General features: G+C 43.8%; 1 protein-coding gene across 3 annotated transcripts in view; it reads right to left on the reverse strand.

Annotated features, from left to right (window-relative positions):
* Nucleotides 1–27,945, reverse strand: part of CAPZB (capping actin protein of muscle Z-line subunit beta) — a 143,443-nt gene that overhangs the window by 79,305 nt on the left and 36,193 nt on the right. For all 3 annotated transcript variants that reach the window (XM_036914476.2, XM_036914474.2, XM_036914473.2), the window contains exon 2: nt 4,602–4,691. In XM_036914476.2, the coding sequence (XP_036770371.1) occupies nt 4,602–4,691 (90 nt within the window). The remainder of the gene's footprint in view (nt 1–4,601; nt 4,692–27,945) is intronic.

A 27,945-nucleotide genomic window follows, 5' to 3' on the forward strand; every position in this document is an offset into this window, starting at 1 on the left:
TTTCTAATTTGGGAGGGCAATTCTGTCTGCTAGAAAGAGGAATATGCTGAAATGACAATTGATCAAGTTATCGGCTCCCTGGTCAGAGCATCAAGATTTGTCTTCTACCTCTAACCCACAGGCCTGGCCGGGATGGCTTGGGTGCTGTTGCAGCTGATGTTCTCGCCCTTGCTTACATAAAGTCTGGGGACACCCAAGAGCTGGACCTTTGGGTGACTATAGCAAAGAAGAGAGAGGGAATTAAAAAGTAAAGTCACTGTTTGCAAGCAAAGGCTTTCCTGCCTGGTTAATCAGATTAAGGGCTATTTCTGGTTTGCTCTTAAAAAGGCAAAGGATGGATGGTCTGCTGGGTGCCAATTTGCAGAAACAAACTCCTTCCTCAGCTCAGGGCTCAAAACACATCACAGTAGAGAAGTTTCAGCTATTGCTGCCAATGTGCCGAGTAAAGCCATAGAAAGTCAAAGTTTGGGACGCTAAGGGAGCAGATTAGAGTCACATGATTCTTGGCCCATGTGGATGAGTGGGTATTTTTGAAATAGCTTAACAATGGATTCTGGCTGGCTTCATTTAGTATAATGGGATTAATAGGTAATAAAATGATGCTCTGGCCATCTGCAAGGGAAGGTCACTTCCCACCAATCACAGCATGCATCATAATCCCAAGGCAGCAAAACACTGTGATGCTGGAAAGAAAAAAGAGAGAAGCAAGCTCATCTGGCAAGATAAACCAGGCTGCCTTGGCCTGGCTGCCAAGCATGCGCCACATTTCTCTTTAATACTACTCTGTAATCGGACCACTGGTGGACCGGATAAATTCCCCTAAGGTTCTCTGGCTCTGACATCTAAGCAAGGCCATTCCCTTCATGGAGAATGCTGGCAAAATCCTAACATTCTTAACAGTCTTAAAATTGGAGACTTTTCTTGAAAACAGCCACCTCCCCTCATTTTTTAGGCAGATGAGCATGGGAAGAATAACTGCACTGTGGACCGAGCACCGAGTGTGTTAGCTGCTTGGAAAACATCTGACTGACTCCAGATTACATGAAACAAAGACCCAGATACACTGCTTCTAGGTGGACCCATAATAGGGTGCATTTTCTGCAATTACAGCTTTGGAAAGAAACTAGAACCGCAAGTAAACTTCAGAGCCACAGCAGTACACTCCACATGAACCAACTCTTACAAGGATAAAAACCACTTTGCAGATCTAGTTAAAAAGAAAGAAAGCAAAGCTGTCATTTCCAGGGCAATTAGAGGAAAAATGGCAGCAATGAAAGGAAAACATGCAAAGTAGTTGCCGGGACCAGTCACAGGATCCAGCACAAAACCAGCCTAAATGCCCCTCATACTAGACTATGGTGCATAGCAAGGACCTTTAAGTGAGATCATTAATCAAACAGGGCTTCTGGAGCATGTCAATATAGTTTTAATGAGGCATACTTTATCAGATCCTAATTCGGAGAAGTCAAGTTCCATTTCCACTTTGATATTCATCATACTTCAAATTAAAAAATTAATGAGAACACTTATTCCCCAGCCCATTCTGGATGACGGGAATCTTTTATGGCTTATAGTCTCTTGTTCAGCCTTAGGAAGCAGATGGGGCCCAAGGCGGGCCTCCACACAACCCGGCAAGGGGAAGTTGCTGCCTCCCCAGCCTCCCCAAGAAGCAATGGACAAAAGTGAACTGCTAATCTAAGTGGCCTGCCTCTAGAAGGAAATGTCTTTTATAGTCTCTGGTTTGTTTTTTAAATTATTCTCCATAATAAAGCTGTTTTAATACTTTAGATTACTGATTAATTGAATTATGTAACACTTTTTTCCCAAACAGGTAGACAGACACACCAGGAAGATGAGCCATATTTAATCTGTTGCTCTGGGTGTGATTCCACCCAAAGGTACCCAGCAGAGCATTCTCAGCAGGAGGAATTCAGGACTCCTGTGTAGCCACACCACCATCCTGGTTTCTTCCTCTCAGAATCTAACTCATCTAAAGAAGGTGAAGTGGACCTATGTACCTTGATGGGGTATTGTGAAAATTAGGTGAAATAATAGAAAACACAAGAAGAAGCAATGAGCTCCATCCTGGGCACACAGTGGGTATTCAACAAATGTTAGCTGTCAACCCCACAACCTTCATCTGCCTCCATCCCCTCTCCAGCCACATTCTACAGATGACAAAGTTAAAGTGGAAAAGCAGTGCATTCTGACAGTAATCTGTGGAGTGCCACACATGACATCACATACTGGGAGAAAACTGTGTTGTGCTTCTACCTGGGTCCAAGCACCCTTCTGCAAATGAAACTGCAGTCTATCTCGCCCAGTGTCTGGCTAAGGTAAAAGACAGCTCTTGATGCGTTCCTTTATTCACCATCAAGGCTGCAATTTCCCTGTTGAGCTCAAGTAAAATTGGCATGTGCAACAAGGGAACCAGCTGACCAGGTTTCTATAAATGCAGCTGTGTACATCTCTGAAATAAAGAGTGACCAGGGAGTCACAGAGAAAATACGCAGCTGTAGTAAAACACAGTTGCCATAAGAACAAAATAGCCCGTTAAACACCACATAGAGACTACTGAGAAAAATTTGCTCATCATTTCTTACTTATGCGTTTGGTTTATTTCTAAAATACAGTAATAACTAAATTGGCAAACTAAATTTAAACTCAGCCAAGCACATTCATGCTGAGTTTAAAAGAAAAAGCAGCCTCTGCAACTGGACAAATTTGGGATCTGACCCCACTAACTTTTGCCTACCTCTTCCACATATGATCCATCAAAAAATCTGAGCCCAAGAAAAATGCAAAGACATGTAGCACTTTCTAGATGGTATCCTGCAGCTATACGTTACAGACTGCTAAGAGTTAGATGAAGCCACAGAAGTAATGTCCTGAACACCAAGCTGGGCTGATGGTGACAATAATCGCCATCTCAAGTTCAAGCCATCCTTCTGACTTTCAAGAGCACTTCTTAACTATCCAACTTTATATTTCACTATTTTCCAATAAAGACCATTTTCTCTACCCTCCCCTATATGCCCCCAACTCACATTTCACACACACAAGCCCCAATTCTACACAAAATCAGATCTAATGCATCCAGTGTTTGGGCCAATGTTGGACAATCAGGGTCTTTCACACAAACTCCAGATGTGTGGCTCCTCTGGGAAAATCAGAGAGTAGGCGACTAAGGTCCATACACCTTAGACCCATATTCAGGGAAATAGGTGAGCAGGGCCCAGGGGCTGCTGCCCTTCAGATGGGGCCTGCCCACCAGACCCTTTCTCTACACTCAGTCCAATGCAGTAGTTTACATCCAGCTCTGCATCTGAGATCCCTGGCTCAGGCTATGTATGGGTTCACTGGCAGCACAGATCAGCCCTCTATTCTGTGATGCCCATCTCCAATGTCCAACTGTCTAGCAGGACCCAGCACTTCTATATGCACCATCCTGTCTTCAATTCCATCATAAGCACCCGTAGCTGGCTTTCTTGTCAGGGCCACTGACCTCAGGAAACCCCCAACTTCCTACTCTCTGAATTATACACATAACAGGTAGCAAGTTCCCAACTTCCACAGGCTCAAATGCCTCACACAGCAGCCTCTCAACTGGGAGTTTGTGTCCCTGTAAGTACACAGAGAGTTGCACCATGGATCTTTCAGACAGCTGTGAATGACACATACATCTCCTGTAGTGATGTTTTTTTCCTGGTAAAACTGTTTGGAATTCATACAATGGAATTAAGTATACCACTACAGCACATGAACAAACTGTCAAACCACTATTTTAAAAGATACCTCAGTGAGGAGCCACGGTTGGCAACTAATAAATGCATCCAAGAAGACATGAGACGCAGTGCAAAGAGTAGAGGACTCGGTCTCAGAGGGCCCAGGCTCCAGACCCAGAGCCACAACTCACTGGCCAAATAAGCTAGTAACTCGGTTGGCCTCTTGAGACCTGATTTTATTTTACATTACTTCTTTTCCACAGTGTTATAGATATTTTTCAGTATTTTGAGCATTCAAATGATATTATGATACCAATTAATCTGAGGTATCATTTTGAGATCAATCATTCTGAATCCAAAAAATAAAAATAAAAAGTAAGTATTTTAAAAACAAATGTGATGAGCTCTTTAAAAGCCAGCTTTTGTGTTTTACACCATTTCCAAGAAGCCACTGAAGCATTTTACAGGGTAGATTTTTGTCCCGCTTTGGCTAGAGAAACTCCCCCAACAGCAATGACACTCCTAAGGCTGGCACCATGCACCGCGGCAGACCTGCTGGCTCGCAGGTCTCTTCCTCCCCAACCAAGAGCAAGCTCCCAGAGACTGAAAACCGGGCAGCTGGGGGAAGTGGGCAGAGCATAATCAACCCGAGGACTCCAATCTTGGGCTTTTTTAATGCAGGTGGCTCTGAAGGATAGAAAACCATATGAAACTCATCTTCTTCTCTGTCTGGAGCACTCAGGAAACTCAGTGGTGGTGTCTGGCTGGAGAGAAATGGTTTCTTACGTATTTTGAGTTCTGCACGGAGAAGGGCACACAAACGCAACCAACCAAGAGCCACAGCCCCAAGTGAAACCACGCGAACATGGCACATACCAGGTCAATCAGGTCACTGAGGTTCTTCTCAATTTGCTGTGGAGGCAGGCGCCTCATTAAGTCCAAGGCACAGTCCAGCTGCTGATCACTCTGTGAAAGGAGACACACAGTGTTTAAGTCATTTTGCCAACAAAAATGCTGAAACCCCCTTTTAAAAAGCATTCTTGTAGTTTCAGCTTGCTCAGGGTATTCTAAAACCATAAAGGCCTACACTGGGCCCCCTGACACATCTCCTGGAGGGAAACTGCTAGCCGTTCTTTGACAGCAGCATCTATCTCAAGTGGAGGCATCCAAAAGAAAACTCACAGAGGTGGGAAGCAGGCCAGAGAGCTTAGAAAGCTGCCCTGGTCCACCTCCATCTCAAAGTCTCATCAGCTTTCCTTTTCCAATTCAACAGACCATGGAACTGACATGCAGATGTATTAGCTCACAACTGGTTGGCAGCGAGCACGCTCAAGTAGTGGAGTAGGCTTTATCCTTTGCTGTAACCTGGATATATAAGGTCAGGTCACATCCTCAGGTCAGGTTTCTTGATGAACTCCATCCAAGTCAGGAATGAAGCCAGGCAGGGAACAAGTGGCAAGGTGAACACAATAGTTGCCAAGTGCTTCAGTCATTCAACTAAAGCTTCGTACACCTTCCCAGGTGCCAGGCCCCTGTCAAGCAGACCAACACCTGGATCACTCAGAGTTGTGATCACTTAGCCAGCAAAGCTGACTATAAGTGTAATGCACTGGGGCTGCTGTGCAGGCCTGGGAGGATAAAGATTACTTTCGCTTACTGAGCACCTTGAAGCTACGCACTGTGTGTTTCACAATGCTCTCCTGATTTGATATTCCTGCTGCAAATATTTACTGAGAGCCACTGTATGCCAGTCACCTATAAATACATAATAAATAATGGAGGTGGAGGGAGGAAGGAAGAAATGGAGTGGGGCAAGACTAATAGATGCAAGGTAAATCCAGTGCCTGGTGGGGTGTAACATAGAAAACTAGGCTTCAGGAGGAGCAACAACACAAAGGTGAGAAAGGTGGGTATGGTCAAATGGTGAGGGCCACCACATGCCAGTCTGCGAAGCATAAGGCAGGCAGGAGCACCCAACACCAGTCAGCAGCACCACCCAATGCATATCCCAGATCCACTCTGCTCAGACCAACTTCAGGATTTTTAAAAGCCCTAAATCAACAAGCTAAAGATCTTCATAAAATATACAAAGTAGTTCTGCAAATGCCTCATTTGGTTGTAATGAAATACAACCTTTGAATATGACTACCTACACTCCCGGTAGATTAACCACAAACAGGGTGTAGGACAAGGACCCACTTTTCCATTCACCAAAGATATAACACAGGAAGTTAAGTGGAGGCAATTTCATTTTCAGGTAATTGATATGGCATATACAGCAGGTGTGAAAAACCTGTCCCCTGCTCTAGATGGTTATCAGGGAAAATTTACTCTGGGACATACAATAGTCTACACACACACAGCACTTGCTCAGGGACAGTTTGTTCTGGGACATACAATAGACTGTCTACACACACACACACACACACACACACACACACACACACTCACACAGCACTTGCTTTGCTTAGTGAAACATTCTGGCAGTCAGAATTCCCTACTTGTGCCATGCCTTCTATGCCATTCAAGGCCACAGTGACATGGGTCTAGCCTACTGACATGGGAAGACATTTTAATACCATGTCTAGTATTGAGAACACAGATAAACTGATTTGACACTAGAGAGACTTATATTCAATTTACAGTTCTGCCATTCATTAGCTTAAACCTTGGGCAATTTCTTACCCTCTATGAGCCTGTTTATCCATACAATAGGGACAGTATCTGCTTCATAGGATTGTTGCAATGATTTAATTAATAACCATGAAATGTCTAGTGCAGAGAAGGTATATGTTTGGGAGTATTTTCTGCATTACATACATAAATACTTGTTTTAACTATTTTTAAAAATACCTTAAGATATAAATATTTTATAACATCTGCCCTACTCAACCCAATCCTGAAGTCTTTCCTGCTGTTCTAACCTGGAGCTAGGTGTTCAAAATAGCTATATACTCCCTTGGCCATGTAAGAATGGAAAACCTTAAATAATTCAAGTCCAAGTAGTTGAAAGATGTAAACTAATGGGCCAAAAAACCTGAACACCTCACCAAAGAAAATACACAGATGGCAGATAAGCATATGAGAAGATGTTCAACATCATATGTTGCCAGAGAAGTGCAATTTAAAACACCAAGATACCATTACACACCTATCAGAATGGCCAAACTCCAGAATCTGACAACACCAAATGCTGCCAGGGATGTGGAGCAACAGGAAATCAGATTCATTGCTGGTGGAAATGCAAAATGGTACAACCACTTTCAAGGACTGTTTGGCAGTTTCTTACAAAACCAAACTTACTAAAACTAAACTTACTACACAATCTGGCAACAGTGCTTCACCCAAAGGAATTAAAACAAAAACCTTCAAATGGATGTTTACAGCTACTTTATTCATAACTCCCAAAGTTTGGAAGCATTCAAGATGTTCTTTAGTAGGTGAATGGATAAACAAACTGTGGTACCTCCACACAATACAGTATTATTCAGCACTAAAAAGAAATGAGCTATCAAGCCATGATAAAACATGGAGGAAACTTAAATGCATACCAGTAAGTGTAAGAAGCTGATCTGAAAAGGCTAGACTGATGATCCCAACTATTCGACATTTGTGAAAAGGCAAAACTATGGGGCCAGTAAAAGGATCAGTAGTTGCTAGGGGTTGTGGGGGTGGGGGATCAACAGGCGGAGTGCAGAGGATGTTTAGGGCAGTGAAATGAGTCTGTCCTGATAATCTGTTTGATGGGACATGTCATTATACGGTTGTCCACAGAATATGCACCACCAAGAGTGACCAGTAAGGAAAACTATGGGTTTTGAGTGATGATGTGTCAATGTGGGTTCATCAGTTTGTAACCTGGTGGTGGGGTGCTGACAGTGGGGGTACTGTGCATGTGTGGGGGCAGAGATTACGTGGGCACTCTCCATACTTCCTGCTCAGTTTTGCTATGGACCTAAAACTGCTCTAGAAAATTAAGTCTGTTAAAAAAACAAAACTGTAAACTAGTGTTTCTCAGCTGGAGTTGACTTTGCCTTCCCCACAAACTCCCAGGAGACATTTGGCAATACGGAGACATTTTTGGTTGTCATCACTGGGGGAGGGGAAGCTACAGCCAACGAATGGGCAGGGGCTGGGGATGCGTCTAAACATCATACAATGCACAGGACAGTCCCCAACACCGGCCCAAAATGGCACTGGAGTCCAGCTTGAGGAACCCTGATTTAAAGTAATCATTTTTGGGGACCGCAAAACCAAGGCTCCAGGAAACTGCACATGCACAGAAATGTTTTGCATATAATTCTAATTCAGGGGCCACTCACAGCCCCTAAAAATTTCCGGCCTTTGGAAATATTCTCACCTGGATATTAACAATCTTCCTGAGAACTAAAAAACAAATTTAGATATAAGCAAGCCTAGAACCCAGAACATATTCAATTCAAAAGGGATGAACTAGAAGTTGAGGGGTGTATTAGCTAGGAAAAGAAAAACTGAAACTTGACTAGAAAAGGTCAACAGGATAAAACATTGTTTAACCCTTCCATGGAGCCTGTTTACCCCCTACCACCACCCCAGTATGCTGATCACAGCCTCACCTCCAAGGGTGCAAGCAGCACACAGACTCCCTCTGACTGCATCTAGCTGAAAGCTCTAAAATACTATTGCAAAAAGGTTTACCTCATATTTTGCATTAATTTTAATTAATCTTCATAAGAAACATTTCAGTACAAATTTTTAGGGCTAAGGATGCCTACCATTAAATTAATAAAAGCTTCCCACAGTGAAGCAACATGGGAAAGCTTAATGACCATTTGTAAAAAGTTACAATCAAAGTTAACTGGGGCCCATCACTTGGGAGTCATCCCAAACCCTGAGGGTCCAGACAGGAAACAGCACAAGAGAATGAAGAAAACACAGACGATCTTCAGCCTAATGCAACATGAGTGACCCCAGAAATAGAACGACAGCAGGGAAGGGGAGAGGATTTCCTGCCCTGGTTACTTCCTCTGTCTTTCTATTTATTTTGTATACTGTCTTCCTGTGTCTCGGGGCTCTCCACAGATGGCTCCAATAGACTCCTAACTGACCCTTGACACTTCCTCCATAAAATGAGCTTTGCCAGCTCTATCCTCCACTGGGGGTGCTTTCCGGGTGAAAGGTAAACAGTAAAAGACCAGCCATTCCACTTCACTCTCCAGAATTCTCTGCCCGTTCAATTAGTCATCCAGTAATTCCTAGAGTCTCCTAGGTGACAAGCACTGTTTTGGATGCTGAACGGTGAATAAAACAAATGCCTGTCTTCAGGAAATTACAGTGTAGTCAACAGCTATATGGAAAACTAAACAAGGAAGAGTCCTTGTTAGGATGTCAAAGAATTAAGGAGAGGACAGTCACCCCACTTTAACCTGGTGAGATTCCAAGAGGTCGGTTAACGTTTTTTGGTTATGTTCTTGTTTTCAGCATACAAGCTGAGCTATGAAATGTTTCACCTTCTGCTAGTTTTTCACATGACTTAAAGGGGGATAAAAAATCACAACTGCTTAAATCACTCTACAACAAGTAAAACAACTGTAATACAGACGAGAACAATTTTCAGAATGATAAGTCAAATAAAACAGTACAGCTTTAATAAAATCTATGGAATTCTGACACCTGATAGTGTCATCCACCCCTGGCATACACTAGGCCTATTATTACATGAACTAGAAGGGCAAAAACTGATTGGGAAATCATCACCAAATGTAATTTATTCAGTCTCTGGGTGGGGATGCAAAGAACAGGACATGTCCCAACCTGTGGTAAGCTCCAAATCTGATACAATAGACACACCTATCCAAAGAAGCAAAAATGTTATAGTAAAAGCACATACTTAGTGGTAAGGGAAACCACAAGACACTTCTCAGAAGGGGGAGTGCAGGAGCTCTTATCACTGGCTGAGAAGTGCACAAGGCAGACAGGTAGAAGGTGCCGGGGATAAACACACAGCAGGCTTGACATCATGCTCTGTGGGCAAGGCACACTTGCAGCAAAGGGACAGAGTGGCCCATGGCACTGGGAGGCAATGGGGCCCGGCCACGAGAGTCCTACAGTGAGCCCGGATTATACCCAACGGCTATGGCATAGGTCTTCTAGGCAGGCTCCAAGGTTCCAGAGCTCCGGGCCCACTCGGGACCTCACCTCCCAGCAGGCCTGCTTTTATACACTTTATAGGTAAGGCTTCCATGCCACGTCCTCTGGCCTTGAGAACTTTAAAATCTACTCCTCCAGCAGGGATCAGGAGCCCCTAGTGGTTTTTCCACAGAGGAATGACAGAACATAGGGTCTTACAAGGTGAAGCAGATTATATTTACCAAAAATGGCCATAACAAGATCTCCACCGCCTGCTCCTCTTACAATGTGACTGCATTCCTCCTACCGTGTGGCCGAGGCTATGTCCTCTGCCCTTGCAACTGGCAGAGGATTTGTGACTGTTTTTATTAACAGAGAATAGCAGAATGGATGCTCTGTGATTTCCGAGGCAAAGCCTCAAAAGCCAATTCACCTTCTACCTTGCTGGATGAACTCTTGTTCTTGGAGCCCCAAGCTGCAAGGTAAACAGTTCCACTGTGCTGGGGCTGCCATGCTGTGAGGAGGCCCAACCTGGCCAATGCAGGAAAGCCACATTAAAAGACCCCAAGACTCTCTGAAATGCGATACCTGGCCAGCCCCCTAGGGGCTCCACATCGACCACTGTTCTGGCTTCACCTGTTCTGACTTCAACAGCACTGGACCCGACGCCAGAAGCACTCAGCCAAGGCCCTCCTGCGTCTGACCCACAGAAACCACTGGAGATGATGAGATGATTACTGTTATTCTAATCATCAGATTTTGGGGTAATTTTGTTAGAAAGCAATGGCACAAAAGGATGTCTTTGGTGACTCTGGGTAGATAGTCTGACCAGAGATGAGACTGGTGCAGGCAGGCCAGCAGAGGGGCCTCTATAGCAACCAGCGCTCTGGCTGCATGGCTCAAAAGGAGGGGAGGGTTGGAGACTTTAAGAGGCAGAACACTGGACAAGGTTACTTACTGGAAGTGGGAAGAAGCTCACAAGTCTGAGACTTGTTTTCTAGCAGGGGCCACCTGCCAGAAGATGGTGCCACAGCCTCGTTAGCCTGTATATGGTTTGTGTGCCCTTTTAAAACAGTGTTCGTAATTTAAATGACAAGTAGTAAATCAAACTGCTCAGATTTCAGAGCAGAAGTCCTGCCTGGCCTGCTCTAGTGACTGGCTGAGGCAGATCTTACCTAATAGCATCTGTCTATACATAAACAACCAACGAAAGCGTTAAGGCCTTTACAGTTTGTTCTTTAGTTCAAGACCTTCAATTGTTTACATTCTCAAGAGGCTTAGCAAATACTTACTTTACAGACAGAACAAAAGTAAACTTCGCTGGAGCCCAGGCTGATTTATCACAAATTTATGGAGTCTAACTTAACCATCGTTTGTCTTGTATAATCTGTGACCCAACAAGCAATTCTGTTTAAATGTTGAATCTGTTCTCTGTCCTGCAGTTCAGGAACAATTTGTGCTGGGAGCTATTTAGAGAGGATTCACGGCTAGGGCAGCCAACGACTCATCTGTAAGTCCTTCTGTAAAACTGCACAGTTTGGGTTAATAGAAAGAGAAGTATGCCTTCCACTAATTGCCGTCTGGTTGAATCTTCTGGGAGGGAAAGAGCGGTGACAGCCAGAGTGGAGGGAGATGGCTTACCAAAAACAAACACAACCATTTCCTTTAAATGACTTTTCTTCCCATGGGAAAATCCAATACCCTGTATCAAGTCAATCGATGCCACGGTGAAAACCTGTTTGGCAGAACCAGTCTCCTTCAACCCTTGGGGCTTTACAGGATATCATCATAGCTAGGTCAATGTCATCTTTTAAAAACTGAAAGGTGCAATATGAGTTATAAGAAATACATATTTGATCATTCCAATAACCAAATATATATTTCCCAGGTATATTTGGTCTTCAACAACAGTTTCTGAAAACCCTGCAGAGCCTTGAAGGTGAAATGGGGGTTTTGTCATGTTAATTAAGATTTTTGGACCCCCACCCAAGGGCAGGGGCTGGAGGTTGGATCAGCCAAAGGCTAGTGACGTCAATCATAACAATGCAATGAGGCCCTCACAAATTCCCATGAGAAGAGCTGCTCTCCCCTGCATCCTGCCCCTCTGTTCAAGAGAGTTTCCAGGCTTGGGGAACCAGAAGGCTTCCACATGCCACTGAGCCAGGTCCCAAGCTCCCAGAGGATGAAGCTCCTTTATTTGGGATCTTGCACTATGTATCTCTTCATCTGGCTGTTAACTTGTATCCTTTACAGTATCCTTTATTAAACTGGTAAATGTAAGTGTTTTCCTGAGTTCTATGAGTAGCTCTAGAAAATTAATTGAACCTAAGGGGGAGGTCGTGGGAACCTCCAATCTGCAGCCAGTTGGTCAGAAGCACCTGGGGCTTGTGACTGTCATCTGGAGAGAGGGGTGGAGGGCAGTCTTGTAGGATGGAGCCCCTAACCTGGGGAATCTGGTGCTGTCTCCAGGCAGACAGCATCAGAACTGAGTTGAGCTCGGACACCCTACCAGTGTCCCAGAATTGCTTGGCGTGCATGGGAAGACCCCTTTCCCCACACACACACTGCTGGAATTGGGTCCGGGAACTGAAAGTAGTTGTGTCACTGCTGAGGATACTACTGTTGTGTAAGAAAAACTCTAGGTGAACACCACACAGCATAAAATTCAGTCAACTGAGCAACTCTGTGAGTGACAGGCAGGCACTAGGGGTACAGAGCTTAACTAGTCAGATGCTGCCCCTGGCCACAAGGAGCCTGTGGCCGGAGAAAGACAGCCAGAAAAAAAAAACCGCAGGAAAGGGCGGCCTATCCTACTCAACACTCTGCCCCCCGCCCCCCGCCAGGCCTGCCATTACTGTTGAAGAGCCGGAGCGCCTCCCAGTGACTTTTCCAGATAACCATCATATCAGCTGATTTTAATAATAAAAGATGGTAATCCATCTAAAATGTTTTACGAGGTCCATATTTTTATAGAGGACAAAGCAATGAACACAGTTAAGCCATTTCTAATTGGCTGAGGGACAACCATTAGGAACAGCCATTCCTGGGACATGGCCCTGGTTTTTTCTGCCTGTCCTGTCAGGCCATCAGCTACACTTCCTCATCTAGTATGTTGCTTCTAATCTACTATGGGTCTGCAAACTAGGAACCTATTGTTTAAAAATGAAAAAACCATCTGAGTGAAGGAATAAATCACAGGCGCACAACTTGGTGTCCAGAGTCACAGGCCCAGAGCTTGTGAGCACCCTGACTGTGGGAAGGTAGGGGTGTGCACCACACATTTCTTTACAGTAAAGGCCCACAGCTTTTCTCAGTCTTAGACTCTAAAGGCACAGGTGTGATCTGACAACAATAAAAATTCCTATTCTCCCACTTAACCTGCAGGGTGGAACTAAGTTAGTCACTAATTACTCCCTTGGAGCCTTGTTTTTTAAAACTACAACAGAGGCCTAACAACACCCCACCTTGCAGGGCCACTGAGAAAGAGCTAACGTGCTGGCACAGTGTCTGATCCTTAGGGCATCCCCAGAGTCCATCCTCCACCCACGGTCAGAAATTTCCCAGAGTGCAAAGCACATGGCTTATCTGCTAGGACTTCTACCTAACAGGTTTTTGGATGTTCAAGGGCCCTTTCCTCTCTGATTTTTTGCTCATTTGGCAGAGGTTTTCCATTCAGGCTGCCACAAAAGTCTCTAGCAAGGTAGGCGGAGTGTTATTTCAGTTTCCAAGTCATTAAGCACTAACAAAGGAGGGCAGGCTTCCACAGCTCTCCCCACACACAATCCCACCCCTCCCCACCATTTATGATGGAGTGCATGGGACCGGTGGCTCCCCCACAAAACAGTAAGAGTTGACTGAATTCCATATTCACCCGCCAAAGACACTCCCTTCTTCTGTTCTGTACTGTTCCCTCTTTGGTCGGCTTTCATCTGAAGCCCTCTGGACCCACTGCTTCAGCCTGGGATGGCACCAAGAAGCATTTCCATCGTTTCGCCTTCTCTCTATTTACCAGTGCCCTCAAAGCCATATGGACCATCAAACCCAGAAACACAGACCAGCCCTAGGAAAGCCCCCAAACTACTTTGTCTCCCACCCAACAATGAGAATTTTCAAGTGCCTCTCTCCCTGGCTTATTTTTTCTGAAACAAAACTTGGCAACTTACATACAGGCTCTGTGTCAAATACTACAACAGCCATCAGCTGATTTTTCCTTTACACATCCCTTCAGGGAGTGAAAGATCCAAAGTGAATCACACTCAGGAGGTGGAGCTATAGTTCTGCTGTGGTGGTTTAAAAAGGTTCTGGCTAATGACTTCAATGTTTACAGTTCACAAATCTCTAACTGCTGAACACAGGACAGTTTCTTTACAGGGACCGAAGTTTACTGGTAAACTTGTGGAATGGCAAAAATTCTCACTAAAGAGTTAGCACTCAAGACAAATGCTGGGCATAGAAGCCACAGGGCATAAATATGCAAAGAAGTAAAAAGCTAACTTTTTCAAACAATAAGGCTTCTCTCTCACTTACCAACTTCACATTTCCCTGTATGGCCCCGGAAGATGACTGGTTAGCCAGAGATGGGTAAGATTCCTCAAGGGAGGAACAACCTAAGACAGGCACAGTCGCAGGGGGGCCATAAGGTGAGAAATTGGGGATCAACAGAGGTGAGGCTTAGAACCTCACCCCCCGTTCTGAGAGAAATCTTCTGCATACGTGGATGTTTTATTGCCCTGGTCTAGCTTGGATTAACACATAGTCTACAGGCACACACCTGATCATCTACATGTGCTCTCTTACAACACTAAACTATGTTTTCTACCTTTATCTTGTATCTACCTACCACTTCAGCATTTTATTAAAAATAATAATAATAAAGAGAGAAATGTGGTATCCACATATAAATCAAGTATAAAAACCAAATGAGTATTCATATTTGAACTGACTGTTTATAGTTCATAATGCATGAGCAAAACCGAAAGTTTCTGTGATGACTGCCCTTGTACTGTTCACTATGTAACTTATTCATTATGTAAGAATTTGTTCTACATGTAAGAACTTGTTTGTTATGCCTCAGAAGATTGGAGACTGACAAAAATTAGGCTTGGGGTGGAATAATGATTGTGCATTGAGCATTGACTCCCCTATACAGAATTTTATTGTCGTTAACAACCATTTGATCAATAAATATGAGAGATGCCCTCACAAAAAAAAAAAAAAAAGAAGGACAGACTTCCAATGGTAAAATAAATTAGTAACCGGGATGTAATGTATAGCATAAGGAATATAGTCAAGATATTGTAACAGCTTGGTAGGGTGATAGCTGGAACCTAGAATTATGTATATAAATGTTCTACCACTGTGTTGTACACTTGAAACTCATGTAATGTAATACTGTGTGTCAACTACCCTTCAATAAAAAATAATTATAAAAAAAAAAAAAAAAAAGAGTTAGCAATCGGGGTCCCATAGGAGGCATGGCTGTCAAAGCACATTCTAATAGGCAAAACAGAGTCACTGCTTAGCAAAGGGAAGAAGCACAGGGGTATTCTGGGGCTCTTCTACCCACCCCCCGGCCCCCAAGGATGCGCCTTTCCTCCCACATCCTCCACCTCGATCCACCCCCAATAACCTTAGAAAGCTTGCCAGCTGATTCTGTGCGCTGATGCTTAGTTCCCATTAGCACTCACCTAGAGGAAACTGCCACCTGCTTTTTTATGAATCTGCCATACAAAGAAGAGGGAATGACTTTATGCAGAGCCACACCCAAGGTCAGATGACAATCGACAAATCCAGACCTCCTGGCGGTAGTCTGCCAGTATTCTTACACGCTACTCTTGGCCCTGCTAATGGGCCAGGCTGGGTGAACTGGAGCATTTTCTCTTAGGCGTGCTTCCCCTTACCCTCTCCAGATTTTAGGACATAGAATCAGAAATGTTAAGCTAAAGGGGACCCTAGAGACCATCTAATCAGCAACTTCTTTTAAAAATGAGGAAAAGCACCATATCAACAAAAACAAGGACAAAAACTACATGATCATCTCCATAGATGCTGAAAAAGCATTTGACAAAATTCAACGTCCATTCATGATAAAAACTCTCTACAAAATGGGTATAGAGAGCAAATACCTCAACATGATAAAGGCCATATATGACAAACCCACAGCCAACATCATACTTAACAGAAAGAAGCTGAAAGGTTTTCACCTAAGATGGGGAACAAGACAGGAATGCCCACTCACCCCACTTTTATTCAAAATAGTTCTGCAAGTCCTAGCCATGGCAATCAGACAAAACAAAGAAACACAAGGCATCCAGATTGGTAAAGAAGAAGTCAAACTGTCACTGTTTGCAGATGACATGATATTGTACATAAAAAACCCTAAAGAATCCACTCCAAAACTACTAGAACTAATATCTGAATTCAGCAAGGTTGCAGGATACAAAATTAATACACAGAAATCTGTTGCTTTCCTATACACTAATGATGAACTAGCAGAGAGAGAAATCAGGAAAACAATTCCATTCACAATTCCATCAAAAAGAATAAAATACCTAGGAATAAACCTAACCAAGGAAATGAAAGACCTATACTCTGAGAACTACAAGACATTCATGAGAGAAATTAAAGAGGACATTAAACAAATGGAAACTCATCCCATGCTCTTGGCTAGGAAGAATTAATATTGTCAAAATGGTCATCCTAAAAAAAAAAAAAAATGGCCATCCTGCCTAAAGCAATCTACAGATTCAATGCAATCCCTATCAACAAATACCAACAGCATTCTTCAACGAACAGGAATAGTTCTAAAATTCATATGGAACCACAAAGGACCCTGAATAGCCAAAGCAATCCTGAGAAGGAAGAATAAGGCACGGGGGATCTCGCTTCTCAACTTCAAGCTCTACTACAAAGCCTCAGTAATCAAGACAATTTGGTACTGGCACAAGAACACACCCACAGGCCAGTGGAACAGAATAGAGACTCCAGACATTAACCCAAACATATATGGTCAATTAATATACAATAAAGGAGCCATGGATATACAATGAGGAAAACACAGCCTCTTCAACAGCTGGCGTTGGCAAAACTGGACAGCTACATGTAAGAGAATGAAACTGGATCATTGTCTAACCCCATACACAAAAGTAAATTCGAAATGGATCAAAGACCTGAATGTAAGTCATAAAACCATAAAACTCTTAGAAAAAAACGTAGGCAAAAATCTCGTGGACATAAATACGAGCAACTTCTTCAAGAACATATCTCCCCAGGCAAGAGAAACAAATGCAAAAATGAACAAGTGGGACTATATCAAGCTGAAAAGCTTCTGAACAGCAAAGAACAGCGTCAATAGAACAAAAAGCCATCCTACAGTATGGGAGAATATATTCATAAATGACGTATCCGATAAAGGGTTGACATCCAAAATACATAAAGAGTTCACGTACCTCAACAAACAAAAAGCAAATAACCCAATTAAAAAATGGACAGAGGATCTGAACAGACACTTCTCCAAAGAAGAAATTCAGATGGCCAACAGGCACATGAAAAGATGCTCCACATCGCTAATCATCAAGAGAAATGCAAATTAAAACCACAATGAGATATCACCTGACACCAGTCAGGATGGCCACCATCCAAAAGACAAACAACAACAAATGTTGGCAAGGATGTGGAGAAAGGGGAACCCTCCTACACTGCTGGTGGGAATGTAAATTAGTTCAACCATTGCGGAAAGCAGTATGGAGGGTCCTCAAAAAACTCAAAATAGAAATACCATTTGACCCAGGAATTCCACTTCAAGGAATTTATCCTAAGAATGCAGCAGCCCAGTTTGAAAAAGACAGATGCACCCCTATGTTTATCGCAGCACTATTTACAATAGCCAAGAAATGGAAGCAACCTAAGTGCCCAACGGTAGATGAATGGATAAAGAAGATGTGGTACATATACACAATGGAATATTATTCAGCCATAAGAGGAAAACAAATCCTACCATTTGCAACAACATGGATGGAGCTGGAGGGTATTATGCTCAGTGAAATAAGCCAGGCGGAGAAAGACAAGTACCAAATGATTTCACTCATATGTGGAATATAAGAACAAAGGAAAAACTGGAGGAACAAAACAGCGGCAGACTCACAGAACCCAAGAATGAACTAACAGTTGGCAAAGGGAGAAGGACTGGGGAGGATGGGTGGGAAGGGAGGGATAAGGGGGGAAAGGGGGCATTACGATTAGCACACATAATGTAGGGGGGGTGCACGGGGAAGGCTGTACGACACAGAGAAGACAAGTAGTGATTCTATAGCATCTTAGTATGCTGATGGACAGTGACTGTAATGGGGTATGTGGGGGGGACTTGATAATGGGGGGAGTCTAGTAACCATAATGTTGCTCACGTAATGGTACATTAATGATACCAAAATAAAATAAAAATGAGGAAAAGCAAGGCCCTGGCTTATCCATAATTAATTAAAACTTACATAAAACTAAACTACAAATGAACCAGGACCAGAAAACAAATCTATTATACTTACATAATTATATAATTATAAAGCATAGTGCTTTCCACCTGCTTACAATTTAAGCGTAAGTCAAAATTTAAGCCTGGGGTTGTATTTACCTAGAAAAACACTATTTTTAATAAATTCTGTATTATTAGCATTAACAATGGCATTTTTAGTTACATATCATCCATATAATTTTACTTTCCAAATTAATCATTCTTTATTAAGAATACTAAGCACCCAAAGAGCACCAAAAATTTCCAAGAGACAGGGAAGAAACCTAGCATCTGCTTAGGGCCCACCATGGGCCAGGATTTGGGAAAGTCTCCTAACAGCTCCAGGAGATGGGTACCAGCATCCCAGTTTTACAGGGAAATAAACCAAGGCTCAGAAAAGTTAAGTGCCCCATCTCAGCTCCTGAGCACTGAAGGACAGAGAACACAGAACAAAAACACAGGTCTGCCTCCCATGACCAAACATTCTCTAGAGGCTGTTAAACAACCCAAACTGAAAGAAAATTAATTTCAAATAACTTTCAGAGAACAACTTGCTAAGCTCTCAAAATGAGACCGGGTCAGTGAGTCTCTTCTCCCAGTCTGGGCAAATTATGAACAATTTTACCTACTAGTAAATTCTGAAATCTCCTGTCACCTTGGATCACAGACTCTTCTCACGAACACTATCTCTAAATAAGTGGATTTCTCTAAAACACTAAAACCCTTTTCAGACAGTTTCTCTTGCTGATGGTTTCCTGGACCCCTTCAGAAGATCTGCAAGGCGCCACTACCTATTGTCTGATCATTAATGCTTCACAGATGTCTACAGCTGCTGCCTCTGCACGATCCTGGCTGGTTTCATGTAACAAGTGACTAATCCCTCCACTTTGTCAACTGGTAGTGGGACACATAATTAGGGGCAATCCTGAGATGTGTTCAATGGATGTCATACATGCTGTCTATTTCTACCTTGATGGCACAAGAAATTCAAGAAGCTTTTCACAAAAGTCAAGGATGATTATTAAAGCAGAATGTCCCTCCATTTCAAGTAAGAGTTTTTTAAAAAGTGTGGAAAAAGCATTGTCCACATGTTCAATGATGAAGGTGGAGAAACATAAACTTCCTTTTTTTTAGAGCAGAAGCAGCCAGTTCACATAAACTTTCTCCCAAACTGATTTAAAAGATGGCCTGAAAGAACTCTTAAACATTCAGCCAAAGGTTTATGCCAATAACACGCTATGCCTAGCCTCCAAAGGTGTGGAGGAGACTCTGGGTCCAACCTGCAAACAGTGCAAATGAGCAGTCTTGATGGGAAAGCAGCAAGATTGAAAGGATTTGGATAAACAAAGCCTCCATCCATCCAAGCGTTTCATCTAGAAGGTGGCAGTCCTGCCTTTTGACTTATGTCCAAAGGAAGGCCTGAGGAAAAGAAAAACACAATGCTTATCCATCAAGCAAAGCACCTGGCCCATTTCTTCCTGGGTTCCTCAGCTCCTATTTCAGATGCCTCTGTGTGAATAAATACGGAGACTCCTCTGACCTGTGCTTGCCCCTACCCAACTTGAGGGCAGATCCTTATGGCACCACACCCTATGCTGTCAACATGGGAATGGCACAGCAGAGCCTTGCTACAATGACAGCCTCCCAAACCCCCCAAATTCATCACCTAAACTTCTGTATACTTCAGTGACAGCAAAGCATGATGCAACATTTTTACCAGTCTGTGATAAATTTGCAAATCTAACCTAAGACCACCACAAAGCTCCCCCATTCCAGCTGTCAGACTAGGCAGGGAGAAACCTAAAAATGAGGTCCTTCTGGCTTTAGAATCTAAGGCCTAGAAGAGACCACCTTCCAGTCTGTGGGGGGCAAAAAGGACCTTGGGAGGCAGTGGTTTAACTCCTTCATCTGCCCTTTCCTGTGATGGAGATCTGGACAAGTCCGTCCCTTTCCTGAGCGTCAATTCCTTCATCTTGCAGTGTTGTTTTGTGGACAATATCAGAAGTACAGGTAAAGAAACTAATGTAGTTCCTGAACCATATTTAAGTACACAATAAAAAAGTATATACAATCACCATCCTTTTACACAGAGTTTAATTCCAGAGGGCACAAGACTCTAATGTTCCTATGTATAATTAACACACACACTGCCACCCCCACTTCTGTAGTTACCATTACCTGAAGGCATGCAGGTGAGGAGCCAAGGAACAAGAGCTTGAAAATCAAACTGGTCAAGGCTACTCCTTTGGTTTTTTTGGGTTAGATCAAAGTGATCTTTACAAGTGAAAACAAGATTCCTCCATCAACAGATGACTTTCCTTAGAGCTAGTAAACATCGTGCCAACAAGACATGTTTGCAAGCTTGAAATCTTTCCTTCCATCCTCAATTGAACGCTGAGTGCTATGTCTCGAAAAGCTGGTGACTGAGTAAGGAACTTAAAATCCTTCAGTGAGCAAAAATAATTAAAGACAGGGAAGTACCAAGTTCCAGTTCCAAAATATCCTTCTGATTCCCAAACACTGAACGGTGCTATTATTCTCATCTCTCACACTACCACTTAGCACAGGCTCGGCGACCACAGGGCAATACACGATGACTGACAACTCCCTCTGAGCAGGGGGTTACTCCAGGGCAGCTCAGGCTTAGGCGCTTAAGATACATTAATAGTAGGCATCGTTCTGAGTGCTTTATATGCCAATATCTCATTTACTCTTAACAACAATCCTAGGAGGTTAGAATGAGTACTATTCTCAGATGTGAAGACCATGACAGAGAGTGTGGCAAGGTTCCATGTGTAACAGCAGTGGAGGAGGGATTCAAGGCAGGTATGATCCCAACGCCCACCTGCTGAATCACTACCCTGAACTGTTTGGCAGCCAGGCACCTGCTGAACCACACTCCCTCTGTCTCCTAAGAACCACAGCTAGCACTTTGTTTTCAAGTTTCAAAAGGAGAGCAGCTGGGTATTTAGCATCCACTTTCGCACAGTTGAGCAGAGAGTGAGGCAGGTGGCGCGGGGAAGTGGTGTAGCATTCTACTTAAGGGTACAAGTTTAGGTAAGGTTGTCTGCACTCAAATCCAGAGTCTACCAGATTCTAGCTGTGTGACCCTGGACAAGTTACTAAACTCTTCTGAGCCTTGGGTTTCCTAATCTATAAAACAGGGATAATAGTATCACATACTTCACACTGTTATTTTAAAAATCAACTGGAAATATTCCTCTCACAGCACTCCGGACATACCTAGGACAGTCACTGCTCATCAACTTTACACGTTAAATCAGTAGATGAGGAGGAGGAAAAAAAAAGGAGACAGGACATACTATAAAAATTTTCTAAATAAGGTCTCTCTGGCCTTCTGCCAATCTCTAGAAAACAGTGCTGGGCTCTGTGCATCCATTGCATGGTGATGACTGTGAACACCAGGAAGTTCTTGGGGCCTGCAGAGCTGGACGGCTTGACTTCTGATCAAAGGAGGGCTAGATCAGGTTCGGTAATTTGAGTCTCACCGGTTTCAGCACATACCTCTATACCAAGCAGAAATCCAAGGATGGCTTATGTGACAGTTCTTTATGAATCTGAGTGCTTGATTTCTCAGAATAGTGTTTTCCTAGTCCATAGTATATAAAACTGTTTCTCACCCAGACATTTACATCCACTGACTGACAGCTTTCATTAAAAGCAGTCTTGTAATATGGGACCTAGAGTAGAAAGTATTCCACAAATGTAAGAAGTGTCATTCCAGGTCAGACCAAAGGCCCTCACAGCCTGTGGCCGAGAGCAGGACAGGGGGAGATTTGAGGACAAGGTGCTGACTGACTCAGGGGCCAAGGTGTTACTACCTCATCACCTCCAGTTAGTATGTTCCTCACCTACAGATGAAAACTACAGTCAAAGCCACACAGGATGCAACTGAGCCCCAGGAGACACATTTTCCTAAAAAAGTTTTTGAGTGGGACGCTTGCTAATTTCCAATAAAGGAAATAGACAGTAACAACAATTATTTCCTGTCTCTTGGTCACGCAAATACAGAATGCAGTCAGCCAGCCTAAAAAGCTTCTGTACCTTCTGTTTGGTCTTAAAGACGTGATATGAAATGGAGAATCTCTGCAACTGGAAAAGTGATTAGGAACAAAACACTACGGGCAGTGGAACTCATTCCAGGTACTGTCACGGCAAGGCACCCTTCTAGTGTTCCCAAGCTAGGGATGCCTTCTCTGCACATTCCCACCAGCCCAGGGAAACTGAATAAGCTGTTTACCAGGGTCCCCAGCAAAGCGGGCCTCAAAGCTCACCACTGGGAGAGCTTCATGACACAAAGAGAAAACATCTTAGCTTTAGTTTGCCAATTCTTTTATACTTAGCTCATAAGTTCCGTGACCAAAACGAATGGGAGGCACTGTAGGAGAGCTTAGGAAAGGAGAGGGAGCTGTTTTGCTCTTACATTAAGGTAGAAATCAATTCACTTTCCCCTGCTAGCCCCCTTGAATCCCAGGAGAACGATAGTGTTTGGATGGCCTACAAATGCTCAGCTTTCGGCAGTGCCCCAGACAGGGAATCCATCCATCCGAGTATTGCTCTTACCTCCCACCTCCTCCTCCGCCAGGGGAGGGGAACGGGCACGTGGTTCCGAGGTCACGCTCCTTACTTAAAGGATCGTGGGAATGCTCATGGAAACACTTGTTACAGCTCTGCCAGCTGGAACCGCCGCTTCAAGAGGGGCTGGAAAGCTAGGGAGTGCAGGGTCAGACCAGGAGGCAGGGGAGTGCAGGGAGGCAGATGTTATATGTTACCATGAGACAGACAGAAATGAGCAAATTGTCCACTTTAAATACATGCCACTTAGTGGACTTCAATTATACCTCAACAAAGTTGGAGGGAAAAAACAGAGAGCCAGCCACTCTTCTACCACCTCAAAAGTGTACTGCTGCCCAACGGCTTTGGGAAAGCAGGTTTTAATGAGAAAATTCAATTAGGAAGTAAACTTAAGGAAAACCAGAGCGCGCAGAGCGAGAGGAGGTTTCCCCAAGCACCTCAATGCAGAGCAGCACACGAAGGCACTCTGAAAACTGACCTCTGAGGCTTCCCACTGCTCTCCGGGCAATCTGAGCCCAGAGAAGCCACTGGCCTCGCCCAGGCTTATACGTGGACCTAGAATCCAGACCCAGCCCTGTCCTATCTTTTCATTTTCCTGTGCTGCTTCACTGGTGAGACTTGGCCCAAGAATAAGCGGCTGTGACGGGCTGCAGAGGTTTTCAGCTCTTAAACACACCGAGCTGTTCAAAGAGGGAGTAACATAGATGTGTGCCCGCCTCCCACGAGAGGCTAAGAGGCTCTGGACAACCTTCAAGGCCATCAGCAAGGGCTGCCCCTCTCTTTATTTACCTTATAACCAACAGCAGGCAGTTGGTCAATGTTGGGATGTCCCTGAACTGGGGGAAAATGTTTTACATTGATTCTCATAGGAAGATTAAATCCAGAGCAAGGGGTTTGGGGTAGGAATCTGTTTCCAATCAATGATGGAAAACAGATTTACTCATCAGCCAGAATTCATCATTGTAGGATTTAAAAATCAGCAAGCTCACCCAAGACCACAAAGTCCACGGAGGTATGACGTGGGGTGGCACATCCTGGGTAAGAGGTCCTGTGGGAAAGAAGTCCTCTGGCCTCGGGCTAGCCCACCACAGAGCCGGGACACAACAGGTCTCTTAGAAGGTATTCCAAAAACTCCCCACAACAAAAAGATGAGATAAAGTACAAATGCACCCCATTCATGTGTTATGTTCTACATTTACAGGAACAGAGTTATAAAACCACCTTAGACCACTACTACCTACTTCCTGTAAAGCAGAACCATACACATCTGTATTAATACGGGAAAAGAAGGCATCAACTAGTAAAGTCTTTGAGTTAAAGTCTTTTGTTCTTAAAGAAACCAGAATCTCAGAGTTGTGGTGATCCCAGAATCCAACTTCCCCCTTACAAAATCCCTACAGCATTGGGCCTTTTCGCCTCTGCCTGATCATGACCAGAGGCGGGGAACTCCCTGTGCCCCAGGGCAGCCTGTGCTCACACAGCACTGGCTGTTAAGTAGCTCTTCTTTACATCTGCAACTTCTGTCCTGCAAAGTCATCCCAAACACGGCAAGGGCTTGGCCACCCAACATCCCTTCAACTTCCCAAAGCATGCCACTGAATCTATCTCACAGAGCAGCTTACCTCCTGGCTAAACACCCTTAGGACGGCCCAGGTCTTGCATCTGACCCAATTCTGAGACCACTCACTACTGGATGTTCCCCCAGGAATAATTCCTGTGACTTAATGTGTACTTACTACCCATTCCAGGTCTTATTCCTGTTAGATTCAGCCCTTGGAGACTTTTTCAGGGAGGGAATCAAGGTTCTAACTTCAGCAGTCTCTCCTTTGCCCAGGCATAATAGTGCAGGTCTGAGCCAGAGAACAGCCAGATGGGAGGCTGCTACCAAGTTTTCCCACAGCTGAAGTCAAACACACACATTTTACTGACAAGTCCAATAATGTGCTTAGAAAGGAATTCCAGGTAAAATCATTCAGGAAACACTTTTTTTAAAAGATACATTTGTAATGGATATGGGTTAGAAATAGAGGCTAGGAGAAATGATGTAAAGACAATTTGCTCTCTTATGGAGATTAAGCATTTCCACTGAAATCCAACCCTGGCAGCTCAGTCCAACCTTTCCTCACGGCGGAAGGGTAAATTTCAGTCCAGTCTAAAACCAGCTGTTCTGGATGGCAACCGCTGGATCCAAAGCAAGGAGGTGCCACACTGCTAGGACACGTGGCATGTACACCAGTGAACAATTCCCGGAGAAGAAAAAGTCTGCAGACGTCCAAGTTGAGGTCCCCTATGTGGAGTGACTCAGAGTTAGTGTTTGGAGAGGAATAACTTCACCCAACTCTACTAATATACTGTAGTTCATCCTTCAGACAGTTACATGTTTTATTAAATACCGTGCTTTCAAAGAAGAGTTAATGAAATTAGAAAACATACACAATATAATAATAAGCAGGACTGAAAACTCTAGAAGAGTGAATCCCAAGTAGTGTGCCTGCACTTCTTGGCTGTGCAGCCTGTGCATCCAAGCTAGAGCCTGGGGTCTAGCCCATCAGAGGGTGGGTACACATGGCACACTGGTGGCCTAAGCACAGCAGGAGTTAATCTGCTTGAGGACTCTTCTGGAAGTAAAGTGAGTACGGGAGATGTACTTAGGACCACTACATTTTCTCTGGGATTCAGCTTTGTTGCCCAGCCAGCAAGCCCAAGAAGGGAAGGGTTTCAAGGCAGAAACAGAAAGCCCTGTTGGCCCAGCGGGAAGTAGGGCAGAGCACAGTCATTTATCTTCATCCACTGAGCACCAACCATGCAGATAAAGAACAAGCCACCAACTGGAGGGGGGGGCCGGCATGTTCACCCCTTTGCACAACATACACCCAGGGTGTCACTAACACATTCAGAACTGTAGAACTAAAGAGAGGACCACTTCAGACCCTCCCCAGCCTGCAAACTGGAGAGGCAATGGTGATACAGGGTGAGGGGTGGCTTGATGGGGGACCCTATAACAGAAGGTGAAGGAAACAAAAGGCCCGTGTTGCAAATAGCACACAAGAGGCATCCACAGGGACCCTTCAAAATCACCACAGTGGGCAGTTCCAGATGGTGGAATTACAGGGGAATTATTATCTTTAAACTTTCTGATTTCCAATTGTAATGTGCATGGGTTACTTTTTTAATCATAATAAAGTCTAGAAGGTTAAATGGCAATTTTAAAAATAACTAAAGTCAGTAGTCACTCTCATCATTTAGACCTCAATACAGTGTGTTGAATTGTTCTCACAATGGAGACCCAATTGTTCATTAAAATTAAACCAGATGAGCTGATTCAAACTAATCTAAGCTATGGGAGGGCAGAGTAGGCAGTGTAAATGCAACAAGATTGGTCATGGCCACAGGTAAGTAGGGCTCATTATATTATAGGCTTGAAATTTTCAATAACAAAAAAAATTTTTAATGTAAATCAGACAACACTCCCTTACATTAAGCCCCAGTTGCCATCTAAGTTAGGCTCTTGGAGGCTTCAAGGCCTGTATGAATCTATATTTACTGGACATTAGGCAACTTTCTCCCACTTGTGCTTGGTTCCAGTGAAGCCTTCCTAAGGGAGGTGCAAAAGGAAAGCCTACATGAAGCTCTGCAGCAGCCCAGGTGCTTAACTGAAAAAACAACAGGGTCCTCAAAAATCACCAAAAAATTCTTCAACTTGGAACACTTTGCTTTTGTGGATTTCCTGTAAAGATGCCACAAGGCACTCTAGAATCTCCAACTCTGGTTTGTTTTTAGCAAAGTCCCAGCACTTCTGGCTTTAGTTTGGCTGGATTCTACATACTATAAAAAAACAGATTATTTGTGCTATGGTAACTAACTCTAAACCAACTGCACCAAGAGAAGTCTTCACTGTTTGCAATCATTCTATCAGCATACAGAAGGGTAAGCGTGTAGATATGTAGCACTGATTTCATTTCATACCTTTCCTTTTCTGGCAAAAACTTAAAATAATGACTATACCCTTCTCACAATGAGCATGTCTACTTTTATAAAAGGATTTTTTAAATGCATTTTTTAATTTAAAAATAAACAAGATGCTGTAGAACCACAGTAACATCACTCAACTTGGGGTATAAGAAATACAAGGCTGCTCAGTTCAATTTTCGGTCCACAGCTGCCTTTAAAAACTTCATGAACCAAAATTCAAGTAACTCTGATGTGAATCTGAGTGCCTCCAGGGTGTTGGCACTTCACAAAAAGAGGAAACTGAGGTGCAAAGAGGCTCGTGACCAAGAGCACACAGTGGATGTGTGGTGGCTGCAGGGTGGCGTGTGCACCAGACTGGGCCCCGCCTGCCTGCCTGCCTTCCTCCCTTGTTAAGGAAGGCACAAAACCCTCTAGGGTACTACTTCATGGTTCCAACCCTCAGTGAGGCCAGATATACAGTGATGAAAGTTATGGACCTTCCCCAGAGAAATGCACACACATACAAAAGGTTGAGTAACATACCTCGTGGGTTGACAGACCCCTCCAATCCCCCAAACACCCTAGTTTATAAAACCTCTGTTCAGATTTTTGATCACTAAAGACCTTAGACAAGACAGTCTCCAATTAGAAAAGGGCATGTGTGTAAAGGGCCTCAAGCTCTCCTAAGTCTGCAGGCCCCCCAGACCGCCCCTCATAGTCTGTGTCCATCCTGCCACCTGCCCCACTACTTGGCAACTCTGGCTTAAACCTGATCAAAAAATCTGTTTGGACAACCAAAATGTTTGAAAACAGACATTTTCTCACCCATATAAAGAAACACACCTTCAATGAAAACTAAGGATGAACAAAAAGGGATTCTTTACAGAAAACACAACATGCCTAAACCATCTAGATCATAAGATTTTGTTAAGATAACTACAACCTGGTCCCTATAGGCACCGCCATCTTTATAGGCCCTGGTTTGGCTTTTCTATTTACTTCCCTGCCACCTTCCACCTTGCCTCAACCTGACATAAAGGAGCCATGTTCTAGAAATCT

Source organism: Manis pentadactyla, chromosome 4 (genome assembly GCF_030020395.1).
Source record: "Manis pentadactyla isolate mManPen7 chromosome 4, mManPen7.hap1, whole genome shotgun sequence".
NCBI classification, from domain to species: Eukaryota; Metazoa; Chordata; class Mammalia; order Pholidota; family Manidae; genus Manis; species Manis pentadactyla.